Source organism: Thunnus maccoyii, chromosome 16 (genome assembly GCF_910596095.1).
Source record: "Thunnus maccoyii chromosome 16, fThuMac1.1, whole genome shotgun sequence".
Classification (NCBI taxonomy): domain Eukaryota; kingdom Metazoa; phylum Chordata; class Actinopteri; order Scombriformes; family Scombridae; genus Thunnus; species Thunnus maccoyii.
This window is the reverse complement of record NC_056548.1, coordinates 4,470,389-4,487,404: the sequence shown is the minus strand read 5'-3', so window position 1 is coordinate 4,487,404 and position 17,016 is coordinate 4,470,389. Positions and strand designations below refer to the sequence as shown.

Sequence of the window (17,016 nt, the reverse complement as noted above, 5' to 3'; positions counted from 1 at the left end):
ATAGCTCTACCTCAACTATTAAAATACTGCTTATATGCATATATCTATTAATTAATATTCCATTAATATATGAGATAAATATAATACTCCAAATGAGGACATTTTGCATAATAAATACTTTGATATTTGATATTTTTAAGTACATTTTACTGCCAATACTTCTATAGTTAACATGTTGAATGCAGGACCTGTGTTTGTAATGGAGTATTTTTTCATCGAGGTATTCAAAGCTCTTCTGTCACCACTAGTGGGAGACGTTACAAGACAATTAGTGATTTTTTTTGGCTGAACTGGAAAGTAATAATAATTTGTCCAACACAAGATTCTTAGATATCAGATTCATCAACAATCAAACAAGCTTCTTCAAAGTTTTTACATACATAAAATCAAATTATACATAGTGTCTCTCAGCAAGAATAGCTGTGTATTGTAAAATCAGTCATATTTAATATCAACAAATTGTTAAAATAATATCACAGAGTCATGGGAGAAACAGTTCTGAGGTTATTTTGAGGTCTAACAATAAAGTTCTTTATACTATAAGTGGAGTTTTGCCCTCTTCATGCACCTGGAAGTAGGTCAAGTTGTGCCAAAAAATCCCCAATGTGACAACATAAGAGAAATAGAGAGTACCTCAGACACAACAGGATCGTTAATCATCAATAATTAATCAAAATATTCAGGAAAACATGGTATTTTGAGAAAGTCGGGGTTCTAACATGGACATAATAGATTTCTGTAAAGGCTTGTATGGATAGAAAATAAAACATGTTGTAAATTATGAACCTCCCCTCAGTCAGAGCTCAGATTCTGCTACTAAAAAAGCTGAACAAATGTGTAAATTATTGAGTTGTCATCGTCCAAAAATGTACAAGTTATAATTTAAAGGCTGTGTTTTCATGCGGAGTGTAATTGAAAGAATGAAAGGAGGGCTTTTGTCTCGGTCTCCTGTGATTTGTCTCTTAATATTTGAATCTGTGAAGGGGAGAAACCAGTGAAAATGTTTTCCTGTGTAGAGATGTTTCCTCCTGCATGATGACAGCCTTCTCTGTACTTTCTGGTCCAATGGGACTGAGGTCAGCCGGTTTCCTCACTTCCTCCGCCTCAACTGGACACACTGATGCTGCCTTCACGGGCTGTCGGAAACATCGAAATGTTAGCTTTCCGTCACAACGGTTTGACAAAAGGTTTTATGTAGGCATGGATTATTATCAGTGCTGTAAAGAAGTATTTGGACTTAAATTAAAGTAGCAATATCACAGTATGAAAATGCTCCTTTACAAGTAAAAGCATTGCATTGCAAAATCTTTTGTGAAAGTACATCAAATGTAAAATACTCGTTATGCAAAATGGTTCCACTCAGTGTTATATTTAGTATGTATATACAAAAATACAATAAAAAATATTCACCTTTCTTGGAATTTTTGATGTTCTATTGTTTTATCACCCTTTAATGTCATACTGAAAACAGATTCTGCAAAGTGATCTAAATTAATTACAAATATAAAATATTGTCATCTGTTTTACCTGTAAAATCTAAGATCTGACAAGTAACTATAGTTGTGAAATAAATCTGGATGAGTAAGTTCAGTATTTCACTCTGAAATGTAGTGCAGTGTAAGTATAAAGTAGTATTATATAGAAGTATCTCAAGATTGTACTCAAGTACAGTACTTGAGGAAATGTACTTAACTATATTCCAACACTGTGAATTGTAATTGTATATTGTATTGTATGAAATAATGGCAACTATTTTGATATACTGTGTTATAATTATGAGATATATACAAATTATAATTTGGGGGAATCTATGTAAACACATGGAGAACATGCAAAATCCACTCTGATAACGGCCAGTCGGGTTTTTAGAAATCCTGAGTCCTAAATCCTCAAAAACAACCCAACAAAGATATTTCTGTCTAGCCGCAAAAAAAAACTTTTACAATTGTCTTACAATAAAAATCACAGAATTAAACATTTTATTCATTAATTTAACTTTTTCAACTAGATATTTTGTAAATGTAAAGTCCTTACATTATAGTCTGGCTATGGTGGAGAATACTAAACACTTTCAATGCAATTCATTTAGTTTTTGTGCCCACAAACAGTCAAATTTAGTCTAAAAAAATACAAGAAACAGCCTTAAAAAACAACGATAATATAATGTTTGTGTAATCGTAGTTGTTAAAATTATCCTCATATCATTAAACCATCCAAAAACACAAAAACATCACTGAGGACTTTGAATCATTTTCAACGTAGTTTTCTATCATCTCATTAAACAAATCAACCAGAAGACCAGTAAAGGTGATTTTGTACTTTGAGATGATGAATGAATATACTGTTATTGATCACTGCAGGCTGATCAGGATTAAATCTGACCAGTGACGGTTTCTGTAACATTTAGGAGGTGACTGACAGCAGTTTCCTGTAACAAGGAAGAAAAAAAGGAAATTACAAAAAAGCAAATTACACTTTTTAACAACCGTATACAAGGACTTATTTTCAGTTTTACTGTTTTTATTTATAAATCAATTTGTTTTTCTTTTATTTAGCCAACTTGTGTATTAATTATTGGTCATTTTGAAATTACTGCACATTTCTGAGATGATTTACATGTATCTTCTTTTTTTTAATTAAGGCCAATTTAATCAGCTAATTACTGAATTGCAGAAAAAGATCCAGTTATTGCAGTGTACATAACTTAAAATATATAAGTAAAAGAATAGACTGTATATGTAATGTATTATATTGTACTGTAGTTCTCAGATAAAAGTTATTTTCTGTTATGATGCTGAAAAAATAATTCAGTCTGTTGATTAGTTGTCTCACAGAGTTAATGGATTCGAATTTGAGCTGCAACCATTAATCAATTAGTTCATAACCAGAACAGTGATTGGCAACTATTTAGATTATCAATTCATCATTTAAGGCATTTATCAAGTAAAAATGCTGAATATGGTCTGTTTCCAGCTTCTTCAAGTATGAGGATCTGCTGCTTTTCTCTGTTTTATATCATTGTAAACTGAATATATTAAGATTTCGGTCCACTGGACAGAAAAAAACAAGACATGAATACATTTATATCGTGATTCTGATGTGATTGCAATTCAGACTAATACATTTTAATTGGAAAGTTGAGAAAATAACTGATAGGAGATTAATTGTCCATGAAAATAACAGGTGGTTGTTTGATGTTTTATGAAAAATACTTATGTTGGAGCCTGAGAGCGGTCCATGAAGGCATCCTAATCCAGACATATAGACCAGACATCAGGAAAATAACTTGTAAGTAAAATAAGTTGCAGCCTGAATTGTGACTCTAATAACATTTTTATTTTACATTTATCAAGTAAAATATAACAGACTTTTGCTGCGTATCTTTACAAACGCGGAGAGTTGTTCGCTTTTCCTAATGTGTAATCTGATTTTATCTCTAATCGAATCTAATCTGTATGAATTTAGTTGTTTGTTTGTGTTTTTTAAATAATAATAATATATTTTATTCATACAGATATTATTTATATTCAAAGACGCTTTACATAAATTAAAAGGATTGTAAAAAAACAAACAAGAAACTAAAAACACAAGATAGCACACAACACTAATCACACATTAAATCACACAAAATCACATTAACAGACTAATAATAAATTTAATCGATTAGTCGAGAAAATAACCGAAAGAAAATTAGTTGATAATGGAAAATAACGGTTGGTCGTTCGACAGTTTTTTTTGAATAACTCTTATGTCGGAGCCGGCAAGCGGTCCGTGAACGCATCCTAATCCAACCCAGCCGCTGAGTAGCCATTTTGGTCCCACCTAAAACAGACAGAGCAGCTTCACTTTGGGCCGCCGGAGATGGAAGAAACCGAGCCGACGGCGAGTATTTCAGCCACCAAAACCTTCTGAATCCCTCCAAGAAACATTGACGGGTGACATTAGACGCCATGGCTCGTTGCTAGACTGACTTGTTATTGTGAAAAGAAAGCCTAAGGGCGATTTTTTTTTTTTTTTTTTTTGGAAGTGGCGACCGACACCGACAGCGCCTTAACGTTAGTTTAGTTAGCTTCACTGACTCAAACACAAACGGATAGACGGTGCTGATTTCGTTTTGCTGTCGAGGACGGAGTGTACGCGCCATGTAAATATCTAAACATTACATTATTATGCTCTTTAGTGGAGGATTTTTTTTTCGGTGTCTTAACAGTTCAGGTGCTCGGCTCTAACACGTCCGGTCTGGTTTGAAAATTGTCACGATCCATGCTGAGACTGTTTCCTCGGAGAGAGCTGCAAAGCAAAAGCAATAATTTTTGCGTTTTTTCGGCTGCCAGACTGACGAAGGAGTCGGTGGATTTTTGGACGTCAGAGGGCGACTGGTTAAAGGAAGGACGAATAAAAGATGTCAACAAAAACTCCTTTGCCTACCGTCAACGAGAAGGTGACGGAAAGTGTAAGTATGAAGGGTTGTTTATCGGGTTTATTTAGCAAACTGTACTGTGTTTTGATGGTGCAAATATCATCGAATTACCCCTAAGAAGAGGTGAATATTTAAGTGAAATTAATGGCGTTTTGTTGCGTTATTGGGCTGCATGATGAGCTAATTGTTTCACACTTTGTTGGTAAATCGTAAACAAGCTTATCCTCTACGTCAAACACGCCCTGTAGTTTTAGTCAGTGTTGCTGCTCGGGATTCATTTATGTGTTTAATTGTATTTCTGCAATAAGTTTTGATGTGACTGTTGGTAATTAGGACGTACTCAGGATATTTAGGCCCAACCACGAACAAAAACTACAGGACTTTGCCTGCTGGTTCTGGCAGGCAACAGTAGATTTTGTTCAGGCTGCTGATTGGCCCCTCCAGCTGTCACTCAAGGGTTTCAACCGTTCAGCTTCCAAATATGGGTTTCAGTAGTCCCGCCCCCTCGTGACCAACAGAATCTGCTGTCTGAAAAAAAGTGTCGTCAAGGTAACAATTAGTGCTTCCGGTTAGGATTTTCAAAGAAGGACAAATCTGTTAAAACATGTTACAACACAGAATTATTTTAATTATTAAATATCCTCCAGACATGTTTTAAGATATTTATAAAATACTTTACTTTGAATAATAATGTGTGTCTGATATGGTTTTCCCCATAAAAATAAAGTCCAGTTATCTTGTTGAAATCCTTACATCTCTTCCATAATGTATGGATATTCAAATATAATTCACTTCTAAAGTTTAACTGCTGGACACAAGATGTCTCCTGCTTTACTGTAAAGTTCATTCTCAGTGTTAATTCACTGGAGGCTTCAAGTTTCCACATCACACTTGTTGAATATTGGACCACGATTGGCTCCAAACTAGTTGTGATGTTACAAATAATGCTCATAGGCACGTTCCTTTAAAATCTGAGTTTCCGATGGTCATAGAGAAACTTTCCACGTTCAGCAGACAAATGTGAAAACAGTGTCGGCAGATACATCATCCGCACAGTGAAGATCAAACACACAACTGAAGGAACAAGAAGAAAAACACATTAATGAGTGGAAGGGGAAACAATTAACGTACTGTTATTTTCTAGCTTTTTACCTTACAAATAATGTCAAATATATTTTTTTAAAGCCCAGATGAAACAGCATTTTGAGAGTATCTAACAGGCGGGGTGTAACGTTGGGAGGTATTTGAGTTAAATGTTGAAAAGTGGGCGAGTCATTATGAATCTTAGCTCTGTGATGCTAAAAGTTTAAGAATGATTGATGGGTGGATGTCCTGATATTATGGTTGAAATTGGTTGGTTCAAGCCTACGTAAGCACACGTCATATTTTGTTTTGCAGGAAGAAAACATGATTGGATTTTGATACAAGAATACAAAGAAATTTTGTATTTTTTGGCCCTTTGTTGTTAAAATAGGTGCACAATATGACCAGATATGATGTAAAAGGGATAAAAAGGATTTCATTTCGACCCAAAGTAATGATGTAAAATTCATAACTTTTCCTGACCAACTGCCAAAAAACTAACAATAAAATATGAGGGCTACAATTACTCTGATTAATCTACTTATTATTCTTAGTCTATAAAAACAGTGAAAGATATCTGTCAAAATTTTCCAAGACCCAAAGTGAAATCTTCAGATATTGATTCAGCAGTCATATAAAACAGAAAAAAGCTGAAAATCCTCACGTTTGAGAAGCTGGAAACAGAAAATGTTTGGCTTTTTTTTTCATGATAAATAAGTTCAATGATTATTCCTTTTGTCAAAATTGTTGCACATTAATATTCTGTTAATCGACTAATCATTTCTGCTCTAAATCACCTTTTAATTGAATAATCAATACATTGAATGAGGCCCAGCAAAGAACTTGCAAAGATCATATTTTCCTACACTCTGAATCGACGCCCTCAAAATGCCAAAAATAAAAAAGCTGCAAATCTTCACATTTGAGAAGCTACAACCTGCAAATGTTGGCAGTTAATTTGCTGTTGAACGACTAATCTGGGACTGAAATGGTTAATCTGTCATTGAGGTTGTAAGATGTAAGGAGATACTGGGATATGCCCATTTCAAAATTTCCAAAACCAGTAATTTCTGACCAGTTAATCTTCACATTTGACAAACTGGAACCACTAATTATTTAGCAGCTTTGCTTGATAAATGACTTGGACTCTAAATCGAGCAATCTATGTTAAAACTGTTCTTGATTGACTTTGTTTGATTGATTTAATCAAGTAATTTTTCAGCTCCAGACCAGTAAAGTCATTGACATTCGTAGTTTGTTTTAGTGCTGCAGAATAGACTCTTCTAATAGGGAATGGGGGGGAGTGAGCGACTTTAAACAAATAAATAATATTATGTTGATTAGCTGTAAATTTTCTTTACCTAAATATTTACCTGCTATTTCTATACCTGTTTGCATATTTTCTTGGAGCTGCAATGCAAACTTTCTCACATGGACCTTGTGTTTCCAGTTGGCATGATCTTGATCTACAGACTAATGCTCCATTTATCTCCGTTTTGTTGTATCCTTACATCCATACATTCCTTTTTTTTCTGTCTTTCTTCTCCATATCCCCCGTTCGTGCAGCTGCAGCCTCGTAATTTCTGCATGTGGTATCGCCAGAATCTCATGACTCATCACGGTAGCAAGCAGCAGAGAGTCAGCTGGAGATAAGACCTCGTACTGTACAAACAGAACACTGATGTTGATAAGATGTGGTGAAATTTTATTGATCCCTGTAGGGAAAATAGGGCCACTTCAGTAGCTGTAAATGTAAAGATTCACCAGGCAGGAAATACCAGGCAGAAGGGCTGCAACCAATGATTATTTTCATATTGATTTATCTACAAGTTATTTTCTGAATGAATGGCTTCGTCTAGAAAATGGGTTCAGTATAATTGCTCAGTATAATTGCTCAGAGCTCAAGGCGACGTCCTCAGATGTCTTGTTTTGTTCGTCCAACAGTCCACAAACCAAAGATATTCAGTTGCTCTGACTAACTGTCATAGAAGACAAAAGAAACCAGCAAATATTCACATTCAGGAGGCTGGAAACAGAACAAAATGATTAATCAACTGTCAGAATAGTTGTTGACAATTCATTTTCTGTCGAGCGAGTAATCCGTTAATTGAGCCGAGCACTTTGGCTCTAGAAAACAGGATAATAATGAAACTGTAGCAATTAGTCGGTTAAATGATGAGGCAATTAAAAGAAATTGAATTTAAAACTGCAAAGATTAGTTTATTAATCGATAAGTTGCCGACTATTAAATTAATCTGCAATTACTTTGATAATCGAGTAATTGTTTGGAGCTTCTCAAATGTGAATATTTTCTGGTTTTTCAGTCGTCTGTGACAGTAAACTGAATATTTTTGAGTTGTGGACTGTTGGTCGAGACAAAATAAGACATTTTAGAACGTCACCATGCACTTTGGGAGACATTGATTCAACATTTTTGGACATTTTATAAACCAAACAACTAATCGAGAATATAATCCATCAATTGTTTTGGTCATTTTTAATGGTCGCAGCTTCTGAAATGGAAGAATGGAAGATGCTTTTCTTTTTCCTTACATTATAGTAAATTAAATATTTTTGGACTGGTTCTCTTACAAAACTATGGAAATGTTTTTCCACCGGTTGTCACAAGCATTCTTCACTGTTTCCTGACGTTTTATCGACCAAACGATTAGTTAAGCACAGTAATCGATAATGAAAGTAATTGTTAGTTGCAGCATTAATAATAATATACCAAAGAAAAGTAGAAAATGATGAACTAAAGGTTTATTTTAACATGTCTTGATGGCAATTTTAGCATTTCAGCGTATCAAAACACCAAATTTACACAGCAGTTATGGTACATTTTCTTAAAAAGCTGCGTTTCAGTCAAGTGTGACAATGTATGGAAACAAAATAGTCTCAAAAAAACACAGAGGTAGGACTTTGTAGCAGCCGATGTAATGCTTTTACTCTGACAGGACAATTTGTGGTTTCCTGGTTTCGGTGTTGCTGCCTGTCGCTGGTTTGACGCAGTTCAGTCCCCCCCCCCAGTCCCCCCTCTCCCGGCGCTCCCCCCCCCCCTCCTGCCGTCTCCCTCTCTGTCTCTCTCTGTCTCTCTCTCTGTGGTTATCGGGGCTCTGAGTTGGGAAAATCTGGTGTGGTGGGAATCTCTATGGGCATCATCAGCGGGGCAGAGTGTTTTCCTGTTGAAACATGACGGGCTCCCAGGCAGCGAGGAGACACCGCAGCTTTGTGAGTAACCACTGAAAAGGAAAGGATCAAATTAAACAGGCATTACAGGAAGTTGTCAGCCGGATGAAAGGCAACCAGGAAAAAAAAAAAAAAAAACGAGGGGATTGTTGGTTTAAGAACATAAAAATGTAGAGATTTTTGTTTTCTTTTATGATGAGCAGATCTTTTTAGTTCCCTTAACGTTCCTGCTGGAGGTTTTTTTTGTGGTGTGTCTGTGGTATTCAACAGTGACCTTATCCTAGTTGATGGTATTTTTATCTCAGTTGCTATCACTGTAGAAGTCCTAAAATATTCCTTTAGTGACTTAAAGTGTGTCTGTGCTGCTTAGTAGGAGAGTTTAAAGTGACCTTATTGTGGTTTAGCGCTGTTCTATATCTCCTCTGAAATATTCTTGTGGAGACTTTGAACGTCTGCTGCGTTAGTTCAGTTGGTGGTGACCTTGTCCTACCTAATAGTAACTTTATCTTGTGTGGTATTCCTATTTATAATATTCTTAAAGAGACCTCATAGTCGCTGCAATATCTGCACAACATCTTATATAATTAAAGATGTGATAACTGTATGGTGATTTTTAATTGCATTGGTGCTCTGTGGGGTGGAATAATAATAATAAAAAAAAGTCAAGATGATGTTTCTCGCTCATCATGTTCGACCTTCTGTTCTTGGTTTATATAAAGTTCATGGTTTGTGTGAAAATCTGCACTCTTGTTGTTAATTTTTGCCACTTCATCACTGTCGCCTGCAGCGTCTCCGGGGTAAATGGGGTCAGTTTTTTTGTGGCTGGGGGGGGAGGATAGGAGGGGGGGGGTAGAGCCGGGGCGGGGCAGAGAGGACACTGCCACTGTTAATGAAGCATTGGGTGGATAGTCGATACCGAGGCCGCACCGAGTATCTATCAGATTTTTTTTTTCTTTTTAACTTACATGGCCTGGGAGGGGTTGATACAGCAACCCCCCCCCCCCCCCCCCCCCCCCCCCCCCCCTCCAAAAAAAAAAAAAAATCAATCTCTCCATTGGTGGTGCTGTCAGAGCTGTGCACAACAAAACCACAACACCAGACTCCCATCCTGCAGCCTGCAGCTAATCTTTGATCATGGTTTTTTCTGAACATTCGGCATCACACATTTGACTGTTACACCAACTTTTACAGCCTCAAACCATACAAGACAGAGAAATAATCAGATACTGTCAGTTACAGGATGCTATTAACTCTTTTGAAATCTCATTCATTAGAATAAAAAGTGTGCTATCAGCATTTTTAACCAGTCTGCTGTAAATGGGTTGACCCTTGTTACTTTCAGTAACCTTTTTTCAAACCTGTATTTGTTGCTCCGTGCGCCGATCTACATCCTGTTTTCAGTTAGTCTGCGTGCCCACCACAGGATATGACTTTGGCACAACCTGCTAACCACAGAATGTGAATTTTTTTATTTGTTAAATGTTGTATTTTTGGCAAGCCAATTCGTATCGCGCATTTCAAACACAGGCAATTCAGAGCCAGTTTAAAAAGAAAATGAAGAAGAAAATATAATAGAAATATGCAGTTTTAGTTTTGTATCTACTGTCGTGGCAGCTAAAAAACCAAACCAGCTGTTGATAAGATAATAAGGAGGACAAAAGGCTGAATATCTGAGGAGAGAAGAGGTCAATAACTCTGCAGTTTGCCCTCAACCCTGTTCACATTTTTGCAATTTCCTTGTCAATTATTTGAGTGTGAATATGACCTTTATTTTTTTGTGACAGCCAATCACTGGGAACGTCTTTCCACTTCATGCCAGTCCAAGCAACCTTTACTCAAAAACCTGCTGAGCACACGTCCATAAGCAGCAGAAAATTATTTATTCTGATTTAAGCCTACACAAACGTTACCAGTTTAATTTAAGTGTTTATTTGGCAGATTTTACTGCTGCTGTTTTATTTTAGAGCTAAAACAGGTTGATACAAAATTAATCTGCAACCATTTTGATAATAGATTAACCATTATCACTTTTTTTTGTTCTCACCTCTCAGATGTGAGGGGGGTTTGTGCTTATTGTGGTCTTGTGTGAAATGAAACTGAATATCTTGTGGTTTAAAACTGTTGTTTAGACAAAACAAGCATTTTAAAGACTATGGGAAGCTGTGATGGACATTCTTCACTATTTTCTGACATTTCATAGACCAAATTATAAAGATTAGTCATCAAAGAATTTGGTAGATTATAGAAATATAAAGTACTGAGTGATTATAAAATATCTTTGTGGTTTTGAGGCTCTTATATAGTTGATGAAATGGTGAAACTGCCTGGAAAATACTGGCAGTATTTCTGCCACCTGTGCTTGAGGGATAAAAAGCTTTTTTTTTTTTTCCCTTGTCTGGTGCAGCACTATAAATATCTTTTTTGCTCTGCACATCCTGAGTGGATTTGTCACAGTGGGTCAACATGAGTCACCGCTGATACATGTAGATGTTTCACAATAAGAACGATTCAACGTCATCTAAAATAATGTGTCTTTTTTTTTTTTTTTTTTTTCAGCACACGTCTCACAGCAATGGGCGTCAGGAGATCAGCACGCGCTCGGCCCGCACCGGCGTGCGTCCCCGCAGCTCCGAGGAGCCGCAGCAGCCCCACGTCGGCAACTACCGGCTGCTCAAAACCATCGGGAAGGGCAACTTCGCCAAGGTCAAACTGGCCCGACACATCCTCACCGGCAGAGAGGTGAGGCAGGAAAAGAGAAATGTTTATAATGAGAGGAAGTTTAATCAGGTTATATTATTGTTTTGACGCCGTTAGATATTGATGATGTCAATTAGAGGAATACGGTGAACAATATCTGCGTGTTTTTGGAAAAATAGATAAAGTTAGATGTATGTCGCTAGAATATTTATAGAATAAAGATTTTTTAAATGTAATGAAATGTAGCAGAGAAGAAGAATGAAGCCAAAACATAACTTTCATAACATAAAATAATACATAAAGTACATGTAGCCTAAAGGAAAACCACAATCTTTAACACAATATCTGCTGTTGGAACCTGAATCTCTTATGAAACGTTGATTATACACCAATATTTGACCACTAGGACTGATTTGGTTCGACCTCCTCTCTCCTTCACAGAGCTGATGAGTTTATCTCTGTGGTTTTGGTGGAGGATGACACACACACTAGGCTGATATTTCTTTTTTATTAACAGGCTCATACAGGCTCTCAGGGCTGGAAATTGAACGTCAATACTTTGATATTTTACTGGAATGTGTCTGATGCACCGACTATTGAAAACAGAAGTACAAAAAAGCCGGCAGTGAATTTCCAGTCAGCTTCATTGTCTCCTGCTTATTGTTTGATAAAACAGTTCCTGATCTGAATCTAAATTTTGCCTGTTTTTAACTCTTTTAGTTTGGCAAAGTTCTTGTATAGCTGCTTATAATTAGAGAACGTTTTGGCTTCTTTTGTTGGATGAAACACAGGATTATATAGAGATTTCAGAGGTAAAATAAGGCTCAAAGTAAGGTAGATAAAGTAAGATGTTTTGGTATCCGTGCCAACACTCTGACGTGGTATCAGCACCAGCCCTGCCAGCTCTATATACTGCCAGATATATCGATGTAAACCTCGTTGGCAGTAATGGATGTACGCAGGGAGAGCTGTCGCTGCCGAGCATTTGATTTGTTCATAATTATGACCAGAAAAAGCTTCTTCATAACACAGTGTACGACATTTAACTCAATCCCTTCCCCGAGTCTGTTGTTTGTTATTCGCCAGTTGCTGTATTTTTTTCTAAAGGAGGATGTTGAAACTGTCTTATAGTTCTCTCAGATTTGCCATTTAAATCTTTAAATCCAGTTTTCCCATTAAAAAAAAAACATGCATTTTGTGTCTGCTTCCTTTTCTGTGCTGCTTTCTTTTTTTTTTTCTTTTTAGTTTCAATGTCATACTCCACTTCCTCTTTTTTTCACTTCTCTTGCCTTTGTGTCCCATTTAGCTCCGTTTCAATGCTGTTTTCTTTTCTCTCCACAGGTGGCAATTAAGATAATAGACAAGACACAGCTGAATCCAAACAGCCTTCAGAAGGTAATTTACCCCCCTTCTCTCTCTCTCTCTCTCTCTCTCCCTCTCTCTCTCTCTCTCCCCTGTTATACACTCACGCTGTGGCAGAATTCATTTACTAATTCATGAAGCACAACAGATTGAGTATTAATTGTGTAAATGGGAAGCGGGGCATGCTGGGACGGGAGCATGTGTTCTCCATATAGCTTCCCGGGGTTGAATTAAGGGCTTGTGTTCTTTTAGTTTGATGCTTTTTGCGTCGGAGATGCTGATTCAGCTCTACATCGACGACACCATGATGAGAGTTTGGACTTTAAAGCTTGTTAGAATTGAAACACAAGGCCTCAGAGGAGATCGTATGTGTGTGTTAGGTTTGATTCTCAGACAATTTAGGGGGGAAAAAAAAGAGTGAATTCAAGTAATTTTGCCTCCGGCTGGATGTAAAAACTTGTTTTGATTAATTGCGATTTTTATTTGAGGGATCCAGTATCGATTCTTGAAATCCAGACATCGTTCTTTGTATCCTCACCTTTTCTCAGGAAAAGCAGTCGTACATCAGCTCTAAATGTTGTGTGTATGCAGTGTTTATTTGTTGTAAATGGTTCAGTTAGCTGCATGATGTGTAAAATGTCTCCTTTGTGGTTATTGAGTTATTTCAACGTGTGGAAAAAGCAGATTTATTTATTTTTTTTAAATAAAAAGTTAACGTAGATGATAGCTGGATATATTAGCCGCATTGAATCACAACAGTCTCATAAACGTGACGTGATTAGTTTAAGTTTGTGCTTCAGTTTACAGGTGTGTCGTGTCTCAGGATGGTCAGCTGACTCTGGCTAACCTGTAACTAACTAACTATCAGTGTGATTACATGGACTTAATTAAGCAGATTTATCAGGAAAAAACAGGTCACATGGTTAATCGGTTCACATGCACTGTAGTAACCTCGTTACTGTAAAGTGTGTTAAGTGTGGCTTACTGATTTTAATTGTATAATGACATAAAAAGCTGCTTTGTGGGTTTTTTTGGTGTGTTTTTCTTAAGAAAATAACTCAAAACAATGAGTCGACTATGAAAACAGTTGGCGATCAATTAAAATACTCTGTATTCAGTCTGTCGCCACCGGGTGGCTAACGCTAGCTAGCAGCCGTCTGCAGATACACAGTTTTATATTCAAGGAAACAACTGTGTCGCTCACTTGTTAAATGTAGAAGAAATTTTAAGTTCCCAGAATTAATTGAGAAGCGTTTTATGCAACATTAGTATTAATCGATTCTGGACTTGTGGAATCCAGCTCTACTTCTGCCTCTTTTAAGACATTGAAGATCCAGATTTGCCCACATGAAGACTTTTCTGCTGGAAACTGTTGCTTTTTATTTTCTCTGAACATCTGTCGGCCTCCGAGAGAAACTAAGTGTGATTTTTTTTTTTTTTCCTCAGTTCATGCTGTTTGATTGTCAGTGTGACAGTTTTGTTTTCTGTGTTGAATCAACCAAATTAAGTTTTACTTCAACTTATAATTATGAAGTAAATGTTGATCACACAGCGTTAACGGCTGTAGAGTAACGACAAGGAGTTGAAAAGTTTAAGAAGCGGGTTTGCCTTTTTTAAAATGCAAATTCACAGGCTGAGAGAGTGAAAGCTCCTTTTTGCTGCCAGATGAAAAGCAGTTTCACTTACAGTTTGAAGTCAGTGAGCTAAGAATGAGCTGCCCATAAGCCTGTCTCCTTTTTTTTATTTTGTGTGTACACTCATTAGCAAGGGAGATGTGTGTGTGTGTGTGTGTGTGTGTGTGTGTGTGTGTGTGTGTGTGTGGTTGTTTTGATCTGCGCTGCTGTACATTTTGTCTCTCGGCCTGGAAGCGGTTTCGGGGAAGTCAGAGCGATATCGACTGGGCTGTTGCAGCTCCGGAGGCTTTTTTTTTTTTTTTTTTTTTGCTCATCAGACAGATAAGAGGGGACGGGGCAGAGCGTGGCGGCGGCTGGTGGTGACGGTGATGATGTCGGGTGTTGATGTTCAGCTGGCCCCCGCTGTTCGGCTCCTCTCTCAGCGGTCGGCAGTGGTTTTCCATCAGTTTTTCCAAAGCTCCATTGATTCTGGCCTTTGTATCTCAGAGGCCCGGGCCCTTTGGCGTTGGCTGTGACACTACGCTGACAGAAAAACACTGAGTCATGACAGCGCTGTTCACGGAAACACAAAGCGTGAGGCTTTTGTCGGCTATCCTTGTTGTTTTTAGGTTACTGCTTTGTCACAGTCAAGGAAAAAAAAATCTCTTAGATGTTATTTTTCCTGCTGCTTCACAAGGGATTGATATTCCTTCTGATGTTTATTTTAAGGAACTGGAACACTCTTAAAAAAAGAAAACACATTTAAATACTTCAGCACCTTTTTTACATGATTGACACATAAAATGTTCCAATTCATGTCATGTGTTTCTATATATAGGCTCGATCTTTTCTATTTTTGCCGATGAGTTGGAGATTCAGTTGAAGGAAACCCTGACATGGATCAGATCTGCGGCTGATCTTAAGGATATCAAACTCAGCGAGCACTAATCCTGCGGGTTTGATCTTCATTAGGGCCTGTTGGCGTTAAAACCACCGACGCGCGTGTGTGGTAGATCTGAGAAATACAAACGATACAAACACAGATTGTGATAGAAAATGTCCTTGATAAGAAAATTAGACAATGATATGTTCTCTTGATAACGTAGTAACATGCGGCTAGACAGAACGGACGGCACGTTTCCTAAGTCGCATCGTGAGACGAGCGACAACAATCACAAAAATGTAAAGAGCTGTTGTGGAAAAACGAAGGAACCAGACAGTCCTGAACGGGGCTCAACAACTTAAATCTGCATTAAATGATTTATTTGTCCACTAGTTCTCAGCAGGAACAAGTAGTGACGTACAGACTGGTGACAAATTAAAGGAAGTGAGAGATTAACATCGTTCTTCCAAATCATGTACCGTCATTTGGTGTTTTGAATGATGATGATTGATTTTATTTGATTTATTTATTGAACGGGACAGTGTGCAGTTTGAAACATTATAGATGCACTGCACCAGAGTTAGCTTGAAGCTAATTTGCATCTGTAGTCCCAGACAAACATACACCAGCACAACAAGCAGTAAAAAGAACACATAATACAAAATACAAAGCTACACACAGCACATCACATACACTCATAATGTCAACTAGAAATGATGATGATATAAAACACATTTGTCATCCAGAAGCTCCAAAGGTTTGGTTGAGATGTGGTGACTGTGAAGGCCTCAGCATGTGATTCATATCATTTTCTGACTCATCAAACCAATCAGTGACTCCTCGTGTCCTCCATAGAAGAACCTGAATGACTGTCTCTCAACTCATTTACTCTGTTTATTCCTTTAATTTGTCACCAATCTGCATCATCACCTTTCAAATTGATATGTTGAACTCGTTAGCAAACATCCAGCAGTTTCGGAGCGACATTATCATTCATTTGGAGTCGTGTTTCTGTCCACCTGGTGAATATAAGTCCAATATTCACTCTCTTTTAGCTCTGTTTCTGCTTTCTACCGGCTCCTGAGGGAAATATCTGGCTCTTTAGCTGCTAAATGATCCTCTATGTTCACCAGCTAGTCTACAGCTAACTGTCTTGGTTTTGAGCAGGTAGTGTACAGTGGCTTTTTTAAGAGCTTTTTCTCTGAAAACAGCTGCCTGCTACGGCTGGAAACGACGCTATGAGAGCGAACCAAAACAGTAAAGTTGCAGCCAGACAGCTAAACAATGAGCTGAAACTCACTATAAAGCTCGGTAAAGCCGAGCGGAGCTGCAGAGCCGCTGATAATTCTCTGTAGGTTTATCACTACGAGCCACACGAGACACGCTGCGTCCAGGTTCAGATGAGTTTTGAAAGGATAGGATCTGATGTTTATTTTCTCCTCCTCGCTCCCTCCTGCCTCTGAGCCGGCGCCGCTGTAACAGCCAACCTGCCTCGGAGCCGGCACTTCTGTGTCCTGACCTCTTATGTAACTGGAAGAATTGGCGAGAGGCTGATAGCGGGGGATATCGTCTCCGAAGCCTAAATGTTTATTTTCAGCCACTGTTCTTAATAGTTTTGGAGGAGCTGAGTCGACGTTCACATCTGTCACCGGCTGCTGGCGAACTGCTTCCAGCTCGCGCTCTGCTCTTCTTCCTCGTGTCCCGATTCAGCCTGCAGAGGGTTCTTGTCGTCTTCCAGGTCAAAGGTCAGAGGAGGGAGTGTGACACTT

The 17,016-nt window shown here is 37.7% G+C and overlaps 1 protein-coding gene across 14 annotated transcripts in view; it reads left to right on the top strand.

Annotated features, from left to right (window-relative positions):
- Nucleotides 1-3,768: 3,768 nt before the first annotated feature.
- LOC121881354 (MAP/microtubule affinity-regulating kinase 3-like) overlaps nucleotides 3,769-17,016 on the top strand; it is an 85,926-nt gene continuing 72,678 nt past the window's right edge. For 3 of the 14 annotated variants that reach the window (XM_042389097.1, XM_042389098.1, XM_042389094.1), the window contains exons 1-3: nucleotides 3,770-4,453; nucleotides 11,249-11,431; nucleotides 12,731-12,784. In XM_042389097.1, the coding sequence (XP_042245031.1) occupies nucleotides 4,403-4,453; nucleotides 11,249-11,431; nucleotides 12,731-12,784 (288 nt within the window). In that variant the 5' untranslated portion in view covers nucleotides 3,770-4,402. Of the gene's footprint in view, nucleotides 4,454-8,628; nucleotides 8,735-11,248; nucleotides 11,432-12,730; nucleotides 12,785-17,016 lie in introns of those variants that run through there. The other 11 variants (XM_042389100.1, XM_042389096.1, XM_042389090.1 and 8 more) reach the window with 10 other exon arrangements.